We start from the raw sequence: 21660 nt of genomic DNA, 5'->3' as shown, positions 1-21660 counted from the left end.
CCGTTGGCCTTCCAGGGGCCCGATTCTCCTAAGTTAATAATGTCAAAATCGAATAGTAATCGAATCGCAATACGATCGTAATAGCAGTTTTAACCATATCGGGCATTCTGCTACTAATAAAAGACCAATCGTATTCGATTGACATTTGATTGGTGTGCGATTGGTATGCTATTTTGGTAATTTTGGTCTATACGGTAGTTTGCCGTGCAATCATTTTGCAATCGTAAAACATTTGCAGACAAAATGATTCATTATTGAATGACAGAAAAGAATAAAAACGTTTATTTCAAAGAAAAAATAGCGGAATGCCACATACGCTTCAATAGTAATCGAGTCGGGATTGGATCTCAGTCGAATCGAGTCGAACGTCAATCGAAGGTCGCTTAAGTAAAATTAGGAGAATCGGGCCCCTGATCAATTCACTGAGTTAAATATGTCACTGACCTTACATTAATGCTCGTAAAATAGGAAGGTACATTCCAAAACAACATCACTGTACCTTCCAAAACCGTTATTATAATCTTCGGAATGGAACTGCTAATATTAGTTGGAATAAGTACTTCTACTGGTATGGGGTACAATGATATTGCAAAATCTATTGTTTGCAATGAGTGCGGCATGCCCGCATTGAACAAGAAATCACCAAGGTCGTGTGGACAACCCGTGAAAGCGATTGTGCATAGATATGCAATTACTGGCTGCTTCTGCGATGGCCAATGTGCTGTTACTACGTTAAATCTTGAGTAAAGAAACGCCCTTGAACGAAGTGCCCTTGGACATTTGAAGGGTAGCTTTATTGTTTGCTAATTCGTTAACCAGTTTTATATTCATTACGAAAGTGAGTACAAAACTCGATCAATTTTCCAACTTTGTACACGCGCTGATGAAAATACCCATAATTGACAGGCTAATAGAATTGTTTAGGCGAAACAATTCCGCCAGCGTTACTACCGTGTTCCTATATGGAAAGTTACTCCGCACTTCATAAACACTATTACATTTAAAGTGTCTATTAAGCGAAGTACCGAATGACTTTAATTTAAGCAAAGAACAATATATGTAGGTACTGTCGTACCGGGAATAATTATCTTGCTCAAAATGAAAAACTGATTCGATATCACGACGTTTATTGCTTGGGCTCGAGAGGTGAAGTGACACACTTCAATATAAAAAACTTATTCTATGGAACAAATCGAATACATTTGAAATGATTGCCCGGTCAGTATCAAAAATATCTCACGAATAAAACCTTACAAACGAAAAAGTTTCTAACTACGTTACACGAGCTACGCCCTTAGGATAAAGTCGAAACTTTATCACAAAAGCGCAGCTGTAGGCTGGCAATCATATTAAATGTCCCTACCTAAACTTAACTTAAAACTTACCTATGCGTGGAAATTAAAAACACGTCCCTCACAACGGGATAGTTTACAATAACCTGTTTGTGAGTTATTTAATCTGTGCCAAATTGCACTTCGAGAACACAGGTTATCGTGAACTTTTTCAAGGCAAAACCACGCAAAAAGCCCCGAAACATGCCTCTAGTAGCAAAGGATATTCAAAGTGAACACCCGTCCTGAAGGGATTACCTTTCAAGCGAAGAAAAACTTTGTATTGACAACTTACAACTTCGCCGAACGCTAACGTGTCAGATGAAGGGATAAGTCACCGTTATCAAAGTTTCTCACCTGATGTAGAGATGTAGTACTGAAGTAGATTAGAAGTAGGTTTTATTAATTGTAATTGATACTGGCCGGACAATGATATAAATAGAAATAGAATAGTTTTTATATTGAAGTGTGTGACTTCACCCCCGGAGTCTGCGAATAAACGCAAAGTTAAAGTTATTATTGAATGTTTTAATTTAATATCCTGAAGATCCCCGGTTCCTAGCGCACCACGCGCTACAATTTAGAATTGTTATCATTTTATTATCGTCTGTGTGGCTTGCAGACGAAAGCAAATATTGCTGACGATAATATTTTTATAAAAACTTATTTGAAAGGGCTAATTGTCAAATACAAAGCCATACTAGGCTCACAGCTTTTCACAACCAAATCTGATACCCGGCGCCTCCACCAAATTGTCGTACCGGGAATAATTATCTTGCTCAAAATGAAAAACTGATTCGATATCACGACGTTTATTGCTTGGGCTCGAGAGGTGAAGTGACACACTTCAATATAAAAAACTTATTCTATGGAACAAATCGAATACATTTGAAATGATTGCCCGGTCAGTATCAAAAATATCTCACGAATAAAACCTTACAAACGAAAAAGTTTCTAACTACGTTACAGTACCTTCTTCCTATGCAATTAGTACGCTTCCGTAACAATATTCTAATTTAAGTCTTTAACTAATTACAAAAGTACTCATATGATATCTAATTGCGATCTAATTAATTGATGTTCCACAAGATGTCCCGTGACGTGTCTATGCAATCAGACGCAGTCATTGCACTCAAGCACGAGAGACTTTATCTGCGCTAAAGTGCAGTATCCTTATCTTGCACTTGAAATTATTCATTTTTCCATTAATATACGCATTTATATTACATGTCTACTAAACCACGACTGTCCTTGCACACGGGGTCTATTCATATAATATTCAGGTGAATTTTATGAGCCCGCATTTCGTAACTGAATATATTTGCGAAGTACTCATAAGTTTTGCATGAGTAAGTTGTAGCGATGCTTTTCCATAACAGCTTTGTTTTTGGTTGGTAAAATACGGTCCAGTAAAGGCTTTAATATCTAGAGCACTCCAGTATTTTGTACCTTCGAAGCTATATTAGCCTGCTAGATATAGGTACTAGATATGTTACCAAAGTGCTCCACAAAATTGGATGCCTACAAACCAAATTCTAATCTCTAAAGTGTCTATAAACTTCTTACAAAAATCACCTCCGAATGATCGATTTTCTAGGAAATTAGGTTACTAGCTTCTGCCTGCGGTTTCACCCGCATCCCATGGGAACTACTTTCCGCACAAGGATAAAAGTAGCCCCTAGTCTTCCTAAACATATTTATCAAATCGGCACAGTATTCCTGAAATTAGCACTTAAAATCAAACAAACAATCTCTTCAGCTGTATACATTCATAACCTCAATTATCATTCTACTTCTTTTCCAATACCATGAGTCACGGTATCAACGTGAGCTTTTGGAAAGCGTCATTGACGGGGTCACCTCCTGCGGGCGATGACCGTCGCTGATGTCATCGACGTGTAAACGCTGTTACTTCATATTTTGAACATGACCTTAGTCACCACTACGTTCATTTAGTTTTTATTAGGAACAGTTAAATGCCCAACAGCATAGAATTGGCTAAGATTCCTTCCTATACCATAGAAAATTATGTAGATTTTATGATGAACAACGAAAAATGTTTTATTTATCTGACCAAATTATTAGAGGAAGATTCGAATAGAAGACTGGGAAACGGTTTTTTTTTCTAACGCATCCAATAATAGTCATTTTATGCTGCTATATTTATGTGTTTTCAATAACTACCTTGAAAGAAGAAACAAAGTCCACGACTTCTACAAATTAGAAATTAGTCTAGCGTTACACATTCATGAAAAAAGTAATTAAGTAATCTGTTTTAAAACAATTTACACTTTAATTAATTAGATTTCCACATTTCATCAAGAATTTGATTAAAATCAATTTGCATGTAACTTCTAACACATTAATTAGCCAGCTGAATAATTAGCAGACATTGCTTTTAGCAGTTTTGCGATATAAAATTCGTCCGAGACTGAATAGCCGTGACCTCGGTGTAAGCCCACGCTAAACAATGGCTTCACTAGTTTCTATGCTTTTTAAACCCTGTTTAGAGAATTTAGCCAACAAATTCTCACGATATTCATTAGTTTAAATGTAGGTAAGTAATGTAACCAAACAACGCAAGTAACCCAATTCTCATAAATAGGTTTAAATGTTTGATCTTATTTACCATAGATAAATTTTTTTATGATTTACTAGCGGTTTCCCGCGATTGACCCACATCCCAAGGAAACTACTGCCCGTGCCGGGATATAATATCCTGTAATATATTACTCGAGAAAAGTTTAGCTTTCCAACAGTGAAGGAATTTCTCAAATCGCTTCAGTACTTTCGGAGCTCTTATCGATAAACACCAAATCTATTTATAGCCGATGCAATTACCTAACTGAGCCGCCAGCAATCGATGCATCGTTTATATAAATCTAAAATAATATATAGGTTAACAGTGTATATAAAGCCTGACATTGGCCTTCATTCATAATAGACTAGATGCTAATTGTGTCTATTAATATTTATGAACCTATCTAAGATTAGTCATGGCATGGCGTAGGTACGTATTGATTTTCATTTTGTAAGCTTTGTTTACCTACTTACTTACATACTTTTCCATACGCTCGTGTAATATGTATTCTATTTTAACAACAACTCGGCTCTATGGTTATAAAATTCATGGAGACGCATAATGCACTATGACGTAATCAACTAGCTAGGTAGATCCAGTTGCAATAATAATGCAGGTCTGCATTATTATGTATGTTCAATTAGTATAAGTAAGCAAAATATTGAATACTTATTAAGTGTCATGTTTACTCTACGTGTAAACAAAGCCCAAAGCTCTCAATTCAGATCATGCTTGTAAATGCTCACTGGACAAGAAGAAAGTTTCGAATCTGTCTGGCCGAATTTCAAAGCATTGTGCCGATACCAATGCAACTTTGATGGCATATGTCACTCTCGTTAAACTTTTGAAAGGCGTACCAGGAATCTCACGTAAAAGTTTTTAGAGTGGCTCTCACAGAAATGTACCTATGAATGTATGTATTTTTAAGGTTTTCTGATGGTAAATATCAAAGAAATTTAAGTTGATTTGTGAGTTTACTGAAGACTGCTTTGAACGGTTATCTTCTTATTGGTACCTAATGGTCTAAGATCCGACCTTACATCGACCTTCACCGACTTGATAATAGAATAAAATATACTTTATGACAAATTTCATATATTAGAAAATATATAAAAAATAGGTTGTCTAAAAAAATCCTGGACAGACTATTTTTAAATAATTTTTTTAAAATATTTTTTAACTAAATTTTGTGACGTTAAGATAATAAGAATTTTTTTATTCTCACTTAAAGTAAAAAGCTTATAGAATGTGCAGCCATTGGGTTGTCTATTATTTACCTAGACAAACTGCTCGGTTGTCAGGTATAAACAGGTATGTTCATAGTAGTTACCTTCACTTGAAATGATAATAGAAAAAAAATTATACCAATAGAAGCGCTGTTTTATAACGAACACGTTGATATAGGGTTGTCTGTGAAAAATTTGGGCCCAATAGGGGTTTGCGATTTTTAAAGCTGTTAATTTTCACGTGACTGGAAATGTGTGACAAAGAGGTCCGAGTTTAGCATAGCGTGCAATAATAAAGATTATTCGTTAGACAGAAATGGATATGCAAAGAATATTGAGATTGTGCAATTTCTAATTATATTGGATAATAATAATGACCAGGATTTTAACCGGGATTTCGAAATAACATTTTATCCTACCTAACGACATGGTTTTGTCTTAACCCTTTCAAAAAACCTACAAGCTCTAATCATAAAGGTACAATTTCCACTATAAGTACCTTCTAACATAACCGTTAGAGCCAGGTCATTATCATTACATTCCCGTTGCATAGATCCGTCAGCGTCCCCCCGGCTCCACAGGCCTTATAAGACGCGACCAACTAGATCGTGACAATACAATTAATGGCCTGGGTCTCAAGCCCCAGGCCCATGGGACTTTGATAGTTATTGCAGCTTTGAGAGGAAGACTAATGTGCCGATGGAGATTTTAGCTAATTAGCTGAGAGGAGTTTGTTGGTTATAAATGTGCAGTGGTGGCAAAATTTTTAGCTTTAGTAATTAATTAATATAAAATATTACTTTACACCTAACACAATTCCCTCTGCCTGTATGTAGATATATGAGCACGTTAAAGAATGGTGTTGATGCTTATTTCTGAACTCTTACTTGTCGGCACCGACCCATCGGACTATGTGTGTCCACTCTCTCTAATTTCTATTACAAACTCTTAACTGTCTATGTTCGTTCTTGATTACTTTCATCATATATGTATAAGTTCATCATACTGTTTTTAAATCATTAGAATCTAAGCTAAACTAGCTGCATTGTACTCTCTAAACTTTAACCATGAACCTTGAACAGCTAATAATGGCTCACACATCCGAGCAATTTCGATTTTATAGTGCTGGGCGTAACTGTCCATCAAGTTTGCACCTCGCAACAATGGCGCGCTATTGTCTATCATCTTCCTCTGACGGGCGTACAGTACAGCTGGCGTTGCCGAGCTGGTCATGGGCACCATTATTTAAAGCTTAGCTGTATCTAATCGGTTAATGTGAAATCTATCTGTTCATGGGAACTTTTATAGGATATTTGTTGTTGTTTAATGAGGATGGTGAAGAAAGGTTGGTATCCTTATTCTGAGATAATTTCAGCAATTGAAAGTTTATTTCCCAAGCTAAATGAGGCTGAAAAGTTTTGAAATAATTACACAAGGGAACAAGATTTTTGTTGCATGAAATATTACGACTAATATTGTATATTTTTGGGCTGCTAATTGAAGATCTGAAGTCAGAATTTCTGTATCAGCTTTAGTTTTTGAGATATTAACAAAACGTGATTTTCAAGAAAAACACAATTTATTAACAAAAAACAGCAGAAGAACAACAATTAAGCATCAAAAAACTTTCTTTTATAAGATTTTCTAGCTTGATTCGGTTCACTAGGGCTGTCTTTAATGCTGCAACAGTAGTTCGCCATCATGTTGGCATTCCAATGACCCTGGGACCGCTTATCCATAGTCCGAATATCTTGATGGAACCATTCATCTTGTTCTTCATTGAGATCACATAGATTTTCAGGGAAATGGTCGAAATGGCTAAGGAAGAAGTATATCTTGATGCTCATATTACAACCAAGCCGACAACATCTGTTCAAAGTGATTTGAATAAGCTTTCATCTTTTTGTTTGACAGAAAATTTTGTGCAATCCAAACGAATTCGTTTCAGGCATTTTTCGATATATTTCATGTAATTATGAAACTTACACTTACATCAACCACCTTATTTGTGGACCATCAGAAATTCCAGCTTTTAGTTTATCTATACTCCAATTATGGGACTTTTTAGATATGTATTGAGCATTTTTGTTCAGAGCTTTTACATATTGTTTCATGAGCCCTAGTTTGATGTGCAAAGGTGGTAGCACCTTTATTAAGGTAAAGTAGTAGATAACAAGTTAGGGTAAATCCATTTGGACCGTTTTTTTTTGTTAGTACCGTTCATATCAACCACGCAGAAAAACTACTTAATGATTCGAGAGTTCTCGCCAGATCATCGGTGTTTGTTACTTGAAATGGGGTATTTTCTTATTTTTCCATAACCTTAAAGACTCGACGCATGTTTTACATACCATTTTAGACACCCAGTAGGTACCTGTCACAGGCGTCCAAAGAAAATCCAAAGAACTCAAAGTACACCCATTTCAAGAACTCCGACACGCTTAGTCTACAATCTTTAAATGTATATTCACCACAAATATTACAGAAATAGTTAGTATCATTTTTACAATTATTTTGCAACATAGAAATAGTAAAAATTATATACTTTTTAAATAAAATGCTCTGTTTTATGAAATTTAAGTGTAACTAGTTCGAAAATACGGTCAATAGCTGTATCTCAAAAACTAAAGCTGTTAGAAAAAAAATGTGGGTAGATTTGAAATCAGCGACCTCGAATTAGTAAACAAAAGTCATAAAATTTCATGCAACAAAAAAAAGTATTATTTTGTTCCCTTGTGTTATTACGTCATGGGCAAAGAACACATTTTTGTTGTGAAATAGAAGTCCTATTTTAATCGTCTCTTCATGCATAGAAAAAAAAAGATATACGGTTTCCATAGACTGAATATCTCTTTGGTGTCAGACATTTTTATTGACGAATCTCTCGTCGTTATTTCCTAGCTGGTTTTATGGTAAAAGTTAACCATTACGAGTACTTTCACCCCCTGGATGAATGCCAATTGCCAATGAATTCAAAGTCAGTCGATATATCGAGCTACAACAAAATTCCAATGTTAGTTTTACGTTTTGCCATGACTACGCCGAAACAGACAAGGGGATCATGTGATGGTAGGTATATGTAGTTATAGGAACAGTACACACAAAAAATATGGTTTGTGTTTGAGATACATAGGTAAATCAATATGTAACCTACTTCGTAGAGAAATGGTTACTTACATTTATTTGTAAACCTAGGTTTTGTTAAGTTTTGTCTGCAAGACCCAGAGACCTACCTACGCTTACCTATACCCTACTTATCTACGTAAGTGCCAGAAATTGTATCCTCTGTTACGTAAAGTTCATCGATAATCTTATGCTTAGCGATCAATGCTATGCGCCTAAGCATGCCTTTTTTCTTTTTTTTTTTTTGTTGTCGATGGGCTAAAAATGCTATTACGCATCCTCTTGCCGTCGGGGGACGGGAGAGGGGTATGTAGGACTCCCCGGTAAAGACGTTCCCGGTATATGCACTAAAAAGGCCCAGCGGCACTCCAACCTCGCCTAAGTGGAGGGGGTCTGGGAATCCATGGCATCCAGTCCTCCACCGGCGATTGCCCGCCTTACGGCCGCCTAAGCATGCCTGGATCTGGATTTTGTTTACGGATGGTAGTTTTTTCGCAGAAGTCTCGTAGATTCAGGAAACTATTCCGTCCGTAAGACAAACTAGTCATCGCAAGTTCACAGGAACCTGCAGAGAACAGTCAGCAGATGGAAGAAATAGGATGATGATGACGATGATATAGCTGTAGAGATTCATAACCCTAAACAAAAATAACTCCAGTAGAAACAAGTGACAGCAAACCGCGACCACTGAGCTATTAACTAATTGAGTTTGCCACGGCACGGTACGCCGCGCTCTGTACCGCAAAATGTTATATTGAAAACGTATTAAGTACTAAATGTATACAAATTGATACGTAACTTTGTTGTAAATTCGTTACTTGTATGAAATTACTATGAAAGCACTCTTCCGTTAATAAAAGGAAAGGGCTTTTAGCTAGGAAAGACAAAACAAGCAAAATAGAGGACCTACAGAGACTTTAAATTGGATTCAGAAGCAGAACAAAATATGAAAATGTATCCCTAGGTTTCTGATATAACAATAAATTTTTTCGTATACAGATAAAGACACATTTACAAAAAATCCTGACAGGTTCCGCGGAAAAATGAATAAAACGAAATAAAGTCTTGCTTAATCCTTCTCCGTGTGAGAGAAGGCCTGTGCCCAGCAGTGGAAAGATAAAAAGGCTGAACAAAAAAACTGCCTAGCTAAGCAAAGGTGTTCTATTTCAGACCAAACCAGCTTAAAACCATTTATTCTGCAGTTCTTTTATCTTGCTTGCATGCGGTTTACCCTTTGTAATGTAGTTGCCTAGCTGTCGTGATTGTCTCGTCGCCCGACCGTCGCAGCGCCCCGTCGTGTCGCACTAACCTGAATCTTTCAGCCGCTGTAACCACAATAGGATAAAGCAGACTGAAATAATATTATTGCTGCAGTTTTTTCTTTATGTACTACTACTTATTAACAAAAAATATATATATACTAATATTACAAAGCAGAAGTTCATTTCTTTGATTGATTTGAAAAATTCTTTCAATGTAAGATAGCTTGTTATTAAGGACGGCTAGGAGGATAGGCTACTTTTAAATGGGTGCGTGATCACAAATCGCTGGCGAAGCGGCAGCTATTTAACTAGGCTATAAAATCACGTCATTCGTGATAGTTGTAATTAAATTACGTAGGTATTAGTCACTTCATGAAACACGAATCGTCACATTTTCCAAGCATCATGAATTATGTTGCCAGATAACATTAGATACGAAACAAAGTAGGCTTTATTAAGTAAACTGCAACTCTGACGATGTTAACCATTTCGGAAGTACCGATAGTAAAGAAAACCTTACAATAAAGCACTTTTTAATCAATGCCTAAGAGGTTAGATATAAAAACAAATGAGGATTCATATGTATTTTTTAAATTAAATTCTCCCGCAAGCTGACACTTGTTCTAGATACTTTTCTTTCGGAAACTGAACATATACAAAAGCCATAGACGTCGTTAGACCGACTGAACTCTCAACTGCCGTTGAGAGAGGATCGTTAAAATACATACTATCCTACATTGAAATTTTCATGCATGTACTTAGAAATTTTTATATTCTGTCTACTTGGTCTATCAACTCGTGTTTATTTCTTTCTGCAACTCTGAGAGATTTTTTATGATTTAATTGAATGAGTAGCCATCTTGTTTTGTTTTTGCTAATTAGTAGGTACAAGAGTTCCGGTCGGTGACCCGCTGAGTCAATATTAATTATGTGATAATTGTTCACAATCTGCAACAGCTTGTAACAATTTTCTTTGCATACGAACTCAAATGCTAAATGTTATAAAATTCAAAAGTAGCTTTTAGTATTCACGTACTTAGGTATTAGTGTTTCCGTACATCCTCTTGAGTTTATTTTCGCTACATTCTCCTACTACCTTTACTTACTATCCATGTAAAGTACATCTATCTCGATTTTTATTTCATTCCATTTAAATAAATTCTGATTTGCAATTCGGACACTATGTCAAAGGTCTGTTGAATTATTTTGTAATAGGACAATAGGATTTGGTAAAAGTTTTAATTTACAAGCCGTAATTAATCCTAAAAACCTCTGTCAAAATCAAACGAACTCCCAGAAGGGTGATGCAAAAACGTTTGCGTGTTATAAATAGTTCGGCGCCCCTCTCAAAATCAGTGCGAAGCCTGTTAAGGTCGCCACTTAATGACATCAGCCTGGGTCGATACCGTCACCTTTTCAATATTGCGTGCCTAAGTTAATGCCTATACATATATGTTATTCTTCTTTGACATTTAGATACTAGTCTTCATTTAGGGGGTCAAGAGGTAGTGTGTCTAGCTTAGAGCATGTTACCTTTTTGAAATCCGTGTCAATGTTTAATATTATAAAGAAAAGAGAGAAATACAAGGTGTTGATTTGCATTTGTGCCATACGTCAGGAGGAGGACATAAAATACGTAAATAATCGATTTGAATTACAGTAGACGGGAAATAGCTAATATACACTGCTTTTTTTGTCATTGTAATGTCGTAGTATTTCAGAAGTAATCCAATTTTATGAATGAAATTTATGAATAATCGTTGCGTATGCTTTGTGTATGCGTTTGTGAGAGGGCGCAGCACGGTTTTAAGGCCAGTAACACACGCGCCAAGTTTAAATACGGCTAGATGACGTTGAAGGAATTCCGAAAAAATATTAAAAAAAAAAAATACATACCAATTTTTTTTGTAGATTTGAGTCGAGAATCATTAGCATAATTACGTCCTTGACTATAGCACGGATACAAATCAACAGCTTGTAGATCTCTGCACACCATAAGAATGGGACTTAAAGAAATATTGAGGTAGGTAAGTGATAAATTTGCTACTCATCGAAAAACTGCTATAGTCTGCAGTTCATAATACATGTGTTCATTAAAATAGCCTCTCTGTTTTATTAGCCGTTTAGGATTCAATATCACTATTATATTATTTAGTTCACTTTATAAGGTTTAAAGGCAAAACGGAGTAGTTTAGATCACATTTGTCTTTATATATTCCAAAGATAAGGACGTAGTTTGGAAGTTCACGACAAGTTATTTAATCCCTTTCTGTTCCACCTTTGAGGCTTACAAAACTCAACTTAGAAACTGGGTAGGTTTAATTTTAGGTAGGTTTTGAAACTTTCACAGAGAAAGCAAACTGTAGTATCAGCTATGAAGATGGTAAAACAGATGGTGTATCCAGTGGCGGATTTACCAATAGGCCAAGTAGGCCAGTGCCTAGGGCGGAAGATTTAGAGGGCGGCAAATTTTGCGAATTTTTTTACAGTTTTTTTTTATAATTATACGAGTACACAATCCATATATAAATAAACGATTAATAAACTCACTGTAATATATGCTTAGGTTTATGTGATCATGTATTTTAAAATATTCCAATAGCGTTTCAATAAAAATAAATAGAAAAATCCGCTCGCTTCGCTCGCGGTTTCTTCATCTTTTCTGGTTTATTCTGCGCTCTTTGGGTCCAATCTAACAAAAAGTTAAAGCACCGAAGTAGCAAAAACAACTGCCGCTCTACGCTGACGATTTCTAAGCTGTTCAGGAGGTGGAGGACTTTTGTGTCCCAAATAATTTCGCTTTTGTGTCCCCAAAACTCAAAAAATTTGGCGCTCGCTACGCTCACGACTATTTCACTTTGGGCCGGTTTTATAAACTCGTTTTGGTACTTTACTGTTCTAAATCTAAAAAATTTTGCGCTCGTTGCGCTCGCGGCTTTTTTACTTGACTCTGATTTCTATAAAAACTAGTTAGCGCTTTATAACTTTGCAGTGGTATGACTCCGGTTTCTTTATGTTAAACCTAGCAAAAAGCACCATGAATGATTTCTACTCAATTTTCAAGTACTTCAATTACAATTTTAGTCCGTGATTATATTGTCTCGTTTTTGTCGTCGTGGGTGCCACCCGATGGGGCGTGCGCCTCTGATATAGTACCTACCCAAACGAATGAACCGATTTTAATTTAGTTTTTTTTGTTTTGTATTACAGGTGTTTTACGGGCGAGTTTCATGAAAATCAATTGAGCCGTTTAAAAGTTACAGAGGTTTTACGCTTTAAAGTCGCTGTCAAATAAACTTGTTAGGTCAACATTAAACTCTTCGTTACATAGCGGGTTGCAAAAATAATCTAGTAACTGACAGAAATATCATTAAAATTTAATGGCCTACTAGCGGCAAATTTGTAAATCCGCCACTGGGTGTATCTATTATATTTTACATGGTAGGTTCTTTTTCCATTCTTCTGAAAGTTTTAATCCGATGAATTATTTTTATGTTTCCTCAAAAACAAGACAATATAGATATCTTGCAAATGTCAGTAAGAAAATAAAATTATTTTCCCCTCCTTGTCTTACTTCCATTTCATCCAGTTAAGTATTTTAATTATGCTAAGTTGTTTTGCTGTTCGTACCAGCACCTACATTTCACTATTATCTTGTCATATGCAAACAGCACCTACTGCAGTGTTCTACCTAATGTTATCATGAAATTCAGTGACTGAATAGATTCTTCACTGTTCAGTGATAATTTTGATTATCATTTATTGTTTTTCTATGTAAAAATAATGAAGATAGCTGATAGTTTAGTGAATAGTGTTAGAAATGTATCGAGAAGTGTGTATAGAACTGTAAATGACCTAATTGGTATGTACAGATTTATTATTTCGATTTTATAATACTGATTGCATGTCAAAATTGTCATGTACACATTAATTAACGATGCGGAGATGGGAATTCGTTTAATCTGTGTAAAATTAGAGATACCTAAGTTGCATTTCCGCCATTTTAAGGTACATACATTTTCCCGCCTGCCACAGACGATATTAATCAAGTAACAGTCTATGGCTTAATCCTGTAGAAACAACTTTTTTTTGTATATAAAATAATTTGGTTCCTCTGAACCGAATTAATACTTAACATCAATCTTCGTGGGTACAGGATTTATTAAATTTTGAAGTAGCTAAGCTTAAAATTCTGAGTTTTAAAAATTACATAACTGAGCGTGAGTTTAGGTTTTCAGTCTTCAAATAGGACCCATCTGGGTCGTTTGAAAACTTCGTGGAAAAGCTGGCAGGCAAGAAAAATATTCTCTTTTTGTACGAGCATTGAGTTTTTATTAAGCTAAGGTAGCTTAAAAGAGTTTCTTTGAAAAATTGATGCTGCTTTTTCAAGAAATAAATTATTTATTGTAAGGGGGACGTTACTGACAGAAGCCCGATGGCCATTATTTTATTAGAACGTAGAACGGGTATTTATTATGAACAGAAGTTAGTGTTTTTGTGTGTATGTCCTGTAAGTATATACCTAGCTAGGGTATGCCTTTATACATTGTTATAAAGATAAAGATTTTAATGTGATTCGATCTAAGTTGCCTTGCGCAAGCTGGAGATGTTTACATAAAAAGTTTATTGTCTTTGGCACTTTATTGATTTGACTCATTGATGAACGTCTCTAATTTTAATTGCTTATAGAGTCACAGCTATATTGAAGTTCGAGGTAAATGTGTAGAAGAATGTTAGATAGAAGTAAATCCCATATGAACTTTAGTGTAGATTTCAAGAGTTTTGTAAAAGCTTTTCCTTTGTGTCGCGAAATTGAAACCAGATCTTTTGATCCTTAACACTGATAAGTCTTTTGTGGCACATACCTAAATACAGAAAAGTAATCTACACTCAGTTTCAGCTAGACTGAATGATCCACCATTATTTACGCAGATTTATTTGTAAGAAAATATATTCTTTCTTCTGTTACCTAACATACAATTCCTTCAATGTTTGCGGAACATAAAAGGAAAATAAGTAAAAGCCTCAGCGCTGCCAAGATTCCTGTACACGAAAGAATTCCTCATATCATGAAACTGGGAAATTTTATATAGAGACGGCATGAGAACTATTTCAAGTAGGTACTTCTAAACTTGTGCCTTTATAAGTTTATACCAAACAGCTGGCTCGTTGTGCCCGTCTTTGAATTCTTTTTAATGTGGAAGTGAGGCTAAGTAAATTGATTTAAATTGTTAAGAAATATTGAGGAAAAGATAATAGGCAACATGCATCAAACTACCTATGTAAAAAATATTTTATTATTGCACTTTTTACTTTTTTTTTGGGCACAAGACCTTTAGGCTGCGTTATACAATAAACCGCGTAACGTTCGCTCAATTCGGCGGCTGACAGTCAGTTTGGTTTGAACATAGCTTTAGTCCTAATTTTATTATAATAAAAAAATAAAGAAAAAGACTTCAAGTCACCGAGTTTTTGAGTGAGCTTTACCAATGAGGAGTTGCTGACTGTGATCAAATAGACATACTTAGGTATAATTGGGTAGTACGTCTTAATAATGTTAAGTTTTAATGTATTCTTAAATTAATTATAAATAAAACGTATGATTATGTATAAATTGTGTGTTAGATATATAGAAGTATATAAAATAAATATTGTTAAGGTAGAATCATAGCATAAAGTAACTGAAAGTGGCCGTGACGCCTGTGGTACAGATTAATTTCTATACAGGCACCGAAATGTTATTTACCTAGAATAATTAAAATGTAAGACCTCATTAAGATATTGTGTACAAAACATAAATAACTAAATTTTGAATTTGAATTTGAATGATGGCGTTTTACGAGTCACGCATGGGCTACTAAATGAAGAAGCTTGAAGCTCAGTCCTGCCTACCCTATCATATTCATTATTTAGTGATTGGACATGCTTGATTGCCTTGATCTATCAAGCGTAGGATTTTTATAGCATTGTTCGTTGTTGATCGGTTAAGTGTAATTTTAATGCATTTTGGCTTTTGGTATTGTTAATTTGTTTGCTTAATTATGAACGCAGTCATAGAAGTCACCTCTAGTAGGTACCTACTCTCTTTCAAAAAAGAAATAATTTAAATTCGGAATTTAAATTATTTCTTTTTAGAAAAAAGATCTGCTAATCTTTATTTAAATTAAACTCCTCTATCAAAAATGTATTTAACTCTAGCACTTAAAAACTATGCATAGTTAATTAGTATAAATGATTACGCCAATCACGACCAAGGAAGCAAGACATAGATACTATATATTATATTCTATCTATTACAATAGCTAAATTAATTGCAAAAACCTTGAGTTAACAATTACCTAACAATGAAACATATTCTATTCAGTTTCCTGTTTTAAAAAAAATATTTTCACTGACATAAGGCGAACGTAACTTCGTAGACTTAATCATAGGGCTGTCTCACTGACAATTAAGTGTAAAACGATGTGAATAAAAAAAATACCACATTATTAGTATCTTCCTTTCAGCACACAATCCGTTTAAATAAGTTGAATACCTATTTTGATATAGGTATGTATAAGAAGAGTTTCAAAAATTGAATCTTGTCAGCAAAACTATAATCAGAATGCGAAAGACATTGTGTAACAGATTGTAATTTGTTTTTTATTTAACACTACCAGGTTTTACTTAAATCCTAATAACTGCCTAATACAGAAAAATATAATTAGATAAATCAGACTTAATCATTTAAATCTGCAAAGCTAAGTAGAAAACGAGGTCTTTGTAATGTAGACTGAATCCTCTTTTTCGCGCGTGGAGTCAAACAAAATAAGGTTTTTAATTAAAGAGGTGGTATAGCTAACAAGTTCGTAGTTTATTTATTTTCTTGACTGTTAGTCGTAAACCCAGACAATGGGGTTACGACCCACTGTGTTGACCATCTGCTAATAATACTATATAGTTAAACATAGCTATACATACTTTATTAACTTTACCTTCATACATTCGTGAACTGTACGCGAGTATTTCGGCGGGCACAAACGTTTTAAATATTTAACTGTGTACACAACAACACAAAAATGGTTTTATAAAAATTTGATATAACGCTAGCAGGACAGAAAATATAAGTAACTTATTACATGTTATTAGATACGAAATTTGCTAAAACATGCGGGTGCAATGTAGGTCATAGCTTGTTGTATTTAACATGGTATTCATCTTACGAGATGTATCTTCTGACTTTGCTTTCCTGAAAACCGGTCATACATCAGGAATCAGGATAAAATACAGTTTTTATTTTAACTCCATATCCACCAGTCACTTGAGCAAGTCTGTAATTGAAACAAATCGATCAACCGAAACAAACACAGTAATTTAGGCATTAAAACATCAATAAGGACAACATAACAAAATGTATGAGTAAGTATTGCACAATTGGAAAGTACATCAAAAACCGCTATTTTCTTGAAGCGCCAGCCCTGATACGCAAAGTCGGTTAGTAGGTTCAGTGGAGCGCTGCATTCCGTTTCCATGCCAGCTGGGGACAGTGTGTGTGATGGATAAACAAATCGACACAGGTAGACGCTTTATAATAATCACTGAACACAGTTATTCAAGTGCGTGAAAGTTAGTTTTCTAAGTGGTCCCTTTTTCCTGCGTGCAAGTGTATCTGTCCTTTTCGTCGCATACAATAAGGTTAATAATATCTCCCTCATTTTTTCCGGATTAAACAAGCAAAAGTTCGAAGTAATAAGACTTAAAACAGTTCGCGAAAATACGTAACACCAGAAAATTCGCTGCATTTTGGAACGGGCAAGTACTACATCAAATAGACGTTTGTAAATTGGACGTCCAAAAACTAGAGTTACACCGCTTAATTCTGCCGTCTTCTTTAGCGAACAACAGACAAAATAGATCGGAAAATATCGATGCCGTGTCTTAATTTATATACAAAAAGTAGGACGTTCATTAATGTATTACTAGGCACGGATAACAGCGAAGTTTAATCACCCAGTTTCGAAAGTTCCTCCGGCTCGCTGATTCGAGCCTGAACGTCTGAATTTTTAATACGTTTCAAACCAGTTCACCTCCCACCTCTTCCGTTGAAGCGGTCTTGAGAGTTCTCAATGCAATAATCTGACTCAGAGGTAGATTCGAGTTTCGGCTACATTGTTTTGTTATCTAGTGTCTTAAGGAGCGCGTTAAGGCTGAAAGACACCATTAAAGAGTTTGGTGGTTTCAAAAATGATGTCATAGTCTGTGTTTTGTTTACTGTGCGTGTTTGTGTGGTGGTTTAGAGGTCACCAAAGTAGTGCCTAGTGTTTTTTATCTTTTGACGCCCGGATCCTAAAGTTATTGAGGACCAAAAGTTGTTTGTGTTGGACGATTAAATAAAGGATTTCTACCATGTGTCGTGCAGATACGCGGACTGGCACAGATGGCGCCGGAGACTCAGGGACCCTGGACATGGGCAGCCGGTCCTCACTCCATACCGGCCTTAACATGTCAGAAGACGAGCATTGGGAGATGAACTACCATGAGGCTGCCATTTATCTAGAGGTACGTACAGTCAACTTCAGGTCAGTGATAACAGTTTTATAGGAAAATCGTACTTATTACTATAGACTTACTGAGTTAAGGTGCATGGCAGTTACCACTGATGTGCAGTCTACCGTACCCGGGTCCGTGATTGAACCGACCACTTGAATTATTTAGGGAAGGTTCAGCATGGAAAAGTGTTAATAATTCACGACTTGTTGATTGGTTCATATTTTATTCATTAAGCCGTATTTGTTTCATTATTAGAGTGCTCCAGGGATTATGAAATGTGAGAATTTTGGGCTGATGAAGCTATATTGGCAAAATGAGTCACGTTTAATAATTCACTTAAAACTTTGTAGAAACATAATCCGTATTTAAGAACAATCCATCACGTTTTTCAAGACAATATTCATTCTTCCAACTGGCACAAATAAACTCCCCGTCTAATGATTCCCATTAATTTGGCAGTAGACGAGTAGGTACTACAAGCACGCAGCTCAGAGCCATCAATATTAGCCGTGAATTCTAGACGGCAAAACAAAAGACCACTTGCGTAAATAAGGACACGAATAACTGTCTTATTTCACAGTTGTTTGAAATGATAATTTGCTTTGTGAGTGTCATTTTCAGTTGATTGCCATTTACGTGTATTTCGAAGGATCATTACACTAGTCCTTTGATTAAACGTAAGAATCAGGAATTTGTGGGAATTTGCAATAAGAAATATATGTAACTAAGTTTAGAAACCTAGCAGTGCAACAATAATGATTTGTAGAGCATGCATTACTTGCAGCATAATCAACAGTCTTTTGTTTTCTGTATCGCCCACATCGCGAGCATACAACATTTTCTCTATAAATAATTTATTAGGTATACATGTAAATTATCATTATACAGGAAAATAACACGTCTATCTCTTTCTAGGAAGGTTTAAACAATGAAAAATTCGACTCGCACCCGTCGAGTCCGGAAGAGTTGCCGGCGTACCTGAGAGTCCACAACCCCTGGTATCATGGACTGGACCTACTGGCTTCCTTAGTGCTTATACTCCTAGCTTTTACTGAAGATCCCGCTGTGCCTACTTTTGAGGTAAAGAAGAATTTCAGCCTTGCAGACTTCTTCCTACTTACGTTAGGCAAAAAAATTGGCCCTCAAAAGGCGAATTTTAGTACTCTTATCCAAATGCATTTTGTCGTGGTTATTAAACCATACAGCAATCTGCAACTCAAGCGAGATCAAAGTCACGGTGGTGAAATAAAATTGATAAGGGATATGCACCTTCTTACATACTTAATAATGAATATTGTTTTAGAAAGCGACATATAATGCCTATACTTATGTAGTTAGAGTTAGTAGTTAGAATTAGTTAGTTCTGATATAGTTAGTGACTTACACACTGCAGATTGAATTGAACTGTCGGTCGATAGTTGGCCCTAAGTTTGACTGTCTACACTACGAAGTAAATCGTGAATCCAAGTTTTTATTCGATCTGATACCGACCAGTTATAATGTGTGTCCTACGTACCATTCCTCTCCAAGCTTCAAACAAGTACTTATGTGCTACAATCCCATATCCATTAGGGTAGATACTAGGAAAAACGTCTTATTATTATATTTATCTTACCGTTTTTCGATATTCTAATGAGTCCTTGTATGTTTCAGTTACCAGTATGGGCGCACGGCACGATAGAGCTATTAGCGTTGACAATAATTGGCGTGGAACTGCATCTGAAGCTCAAGTGGATCGGCTGGGGGACCATACTCAAACACAAGAGGACTATGATTAAGGTATAAGATGGTATTGGAATTCCTTAGTCTTTTTTTACGACTTCTAGTTTCTTAGCTATAGATAGCATTCTTTCGCCACTTCACCAGCTATTTGAGGAAAATTACTTCATCACGGAGAAGGGAAATTCCCTACGTACTGCAACTATTTATCGTAAAAGACATCGATATAAGATAGGATTATCTTTTTGAGCAACCGCATTGTTTTCTTTTGTGTTCTGCATCTGAGAAGAAGTCCTTGAAAGGTGAAAGACGCGTGAAAGGACCAATAGCATCATAGATATGGATTCCTATGGGAAGGGCAAAAAGACTCTGCCGGGCTGCGGGATTGTTCGAAAGAATTACCGCGGCCCTGGTACATAAAAGGCCTACGATGGAACACGACAGTTTTTAGTCAGTAAGAGTCTGGGAGGGTTTTTTTTTTTTCTCTTTTCTTTTTTTTTTCCGACGTTAAAAATCATCAAATGACCCCTCCCGCTGTGGGTTAGCAGCGGTGAGGGAGTGTCAGACTCTTACTGACTAAAAACCGTCGTGTTCCGTCATAGGCCTTTTATGTACCAGGGCCGCGGTATCTCTTTCGAACAACCCGCAGACACGACAGTTTTTAGTCAGTAAGAGTCTGGGAGGGGTCATTTGATGATTTTTGTCGTCGTTAAAAAAAGGGCAAAAAGTCTGTTATTTTTCTTTGGAATATAACAATTTCAGATTTCTGTCATATGCTTCCAGGGAATAACATTACTAATAATGTTGCTGGAAGCAGTGGTGGTGCTCTGCCGACAATCCTCCCACTTCCGAGTGACGAGGGCGCTGCGCCCCATCTTCTTGGTGGACACCAGGCATTGCGGCGGAGTCAGGAGGTTCATCAGACAGATCCTGCAGTCATTACCACCGATTATTGATATGTTAGGTAAGCCTTCAACGACATAAAAAAAATACTAATTTATACAGGCAATCTGTTTAATTTTCTTCTTTGCAGTATACTTAAGGAAAGTCCCTAACTCGTTCAACTAAGAACGTGCCTCATAGCAGACATGTTTTATCACCCACTTAACAATACCTCTTCAATTGCAGTTTATACGAAAGATAATTATATAATTATGACGAGTCTCTAAAAATAAAATGCCGTCTTCTTGTTCCAGGGTTACTCATGTTCTTCGTGGCAACATACTCTCTGCTGGGCTACTATCTGTTCTCGGAACACGTTGACAACGGACATTTTCAGACAATAAGCGATTCTTTCGTTAGCATGTTTGTTTTATTGACGACTGCCAAGTGAGTGTGAACGAGATTTATTGCTCTATAAACTAAGTTTTGAGTTTTTGTAGTATCTTTATTTTCTTTGTTAAATGGTCATTCCATTTAACGAGCTCAGTCTGAAGTGGGCTCGGTTAAAAGACTTGTCGAAATCGCTTCTTATCATTCGTCTTTTGTTTCCAGTTTCCCCGACGTCATGATGCCATCGTACGCCAAATCTAAATGGTATGCAGTGTTCTTTATACTGTACATCATCACAGTCCTCTACGTGCTTATGAATTTGGTAAGTTTATCCTTCTTGAACACGGAAAACACAGAACTAAATAAGTCACCTAAGTCTTGGAATGGAAGGTTTACTCAGGTCCCAATTACCTGGAAAAACCTTCAATTCAATTCATTAAAGAGGCCTGCAATACACGGGTCATCCATGTAAAACATTCGGCTGCATCCGACCTCAGCATGGTTGGCAAAATTCTAAGCAAATGATAATTTTTAATAACATTTTCTAACACCTTATGAACCAACTGTATTCATGTGCAAATAAATACTTTGACTTTGACTATGAATTGAAATGATGG

At 36.0% G+C, this 21660-nt stretch overlaps 1 protein-coding gene across 2 annotated transcripts in view; it reads left to right on the top strand.

The window, feature by feature from the left end:
* Nucleotides 1–21660, top strand: part of LOC124639506 (two pore calcium channel protein 1-like) — a 34708-nt gene that overhangs the window by 5271 nt on the left and 7777 nt on the right. For both annotated transcript variants that reach the window (XM_047176906.1, XM_047176907.1), the window contains exons 2-7: nucleotides 17922–18061; nucleotides 18968–19132; nucleotides 19706–19831; nucleotides 20555–20735; nucleotides 20968–21100; nucleotides 21266–21365. In XM_047176906.1, coding sequence (XP_047032862.1) covers nucleotides 17922–18061; nucleotides 18968–19132; nucleotides 19706–19831; nucleotides 20555–20735; nucleotides 20968–21100; nucleotides 21266–21365 — 845 coding nt within the window. The remainder of the gene's footprint in view (nucleotides 1–17921; nucleotides 18062–18967; nucleotides 19133–19705; nucleotides 19832–20554; nucleotides 20736–20967; nucleotides 21101–21265; nucleotides 21366–21660) is intronic.

The sequence above is a fragment of the Helicoverpa zea genome, chromosome 19 (assembly GCF_022581195.2).
Source record: "Helicoverpa zea isolate HzStark_Cry1AcR chromosome 19, ilHelZeax1.1, whole genome shotgun sequence".
NCBI lineage: Eukaryota > Metazoa > Arthropoda > Insecta > Lepidoptera > Noctuidae > Helicoverpa > Helicoverpa zea.
Note: the sequence above shows the minus strand (reverse complement) of the source record. Positions and strands in the feature narration are given on the sequence as shown.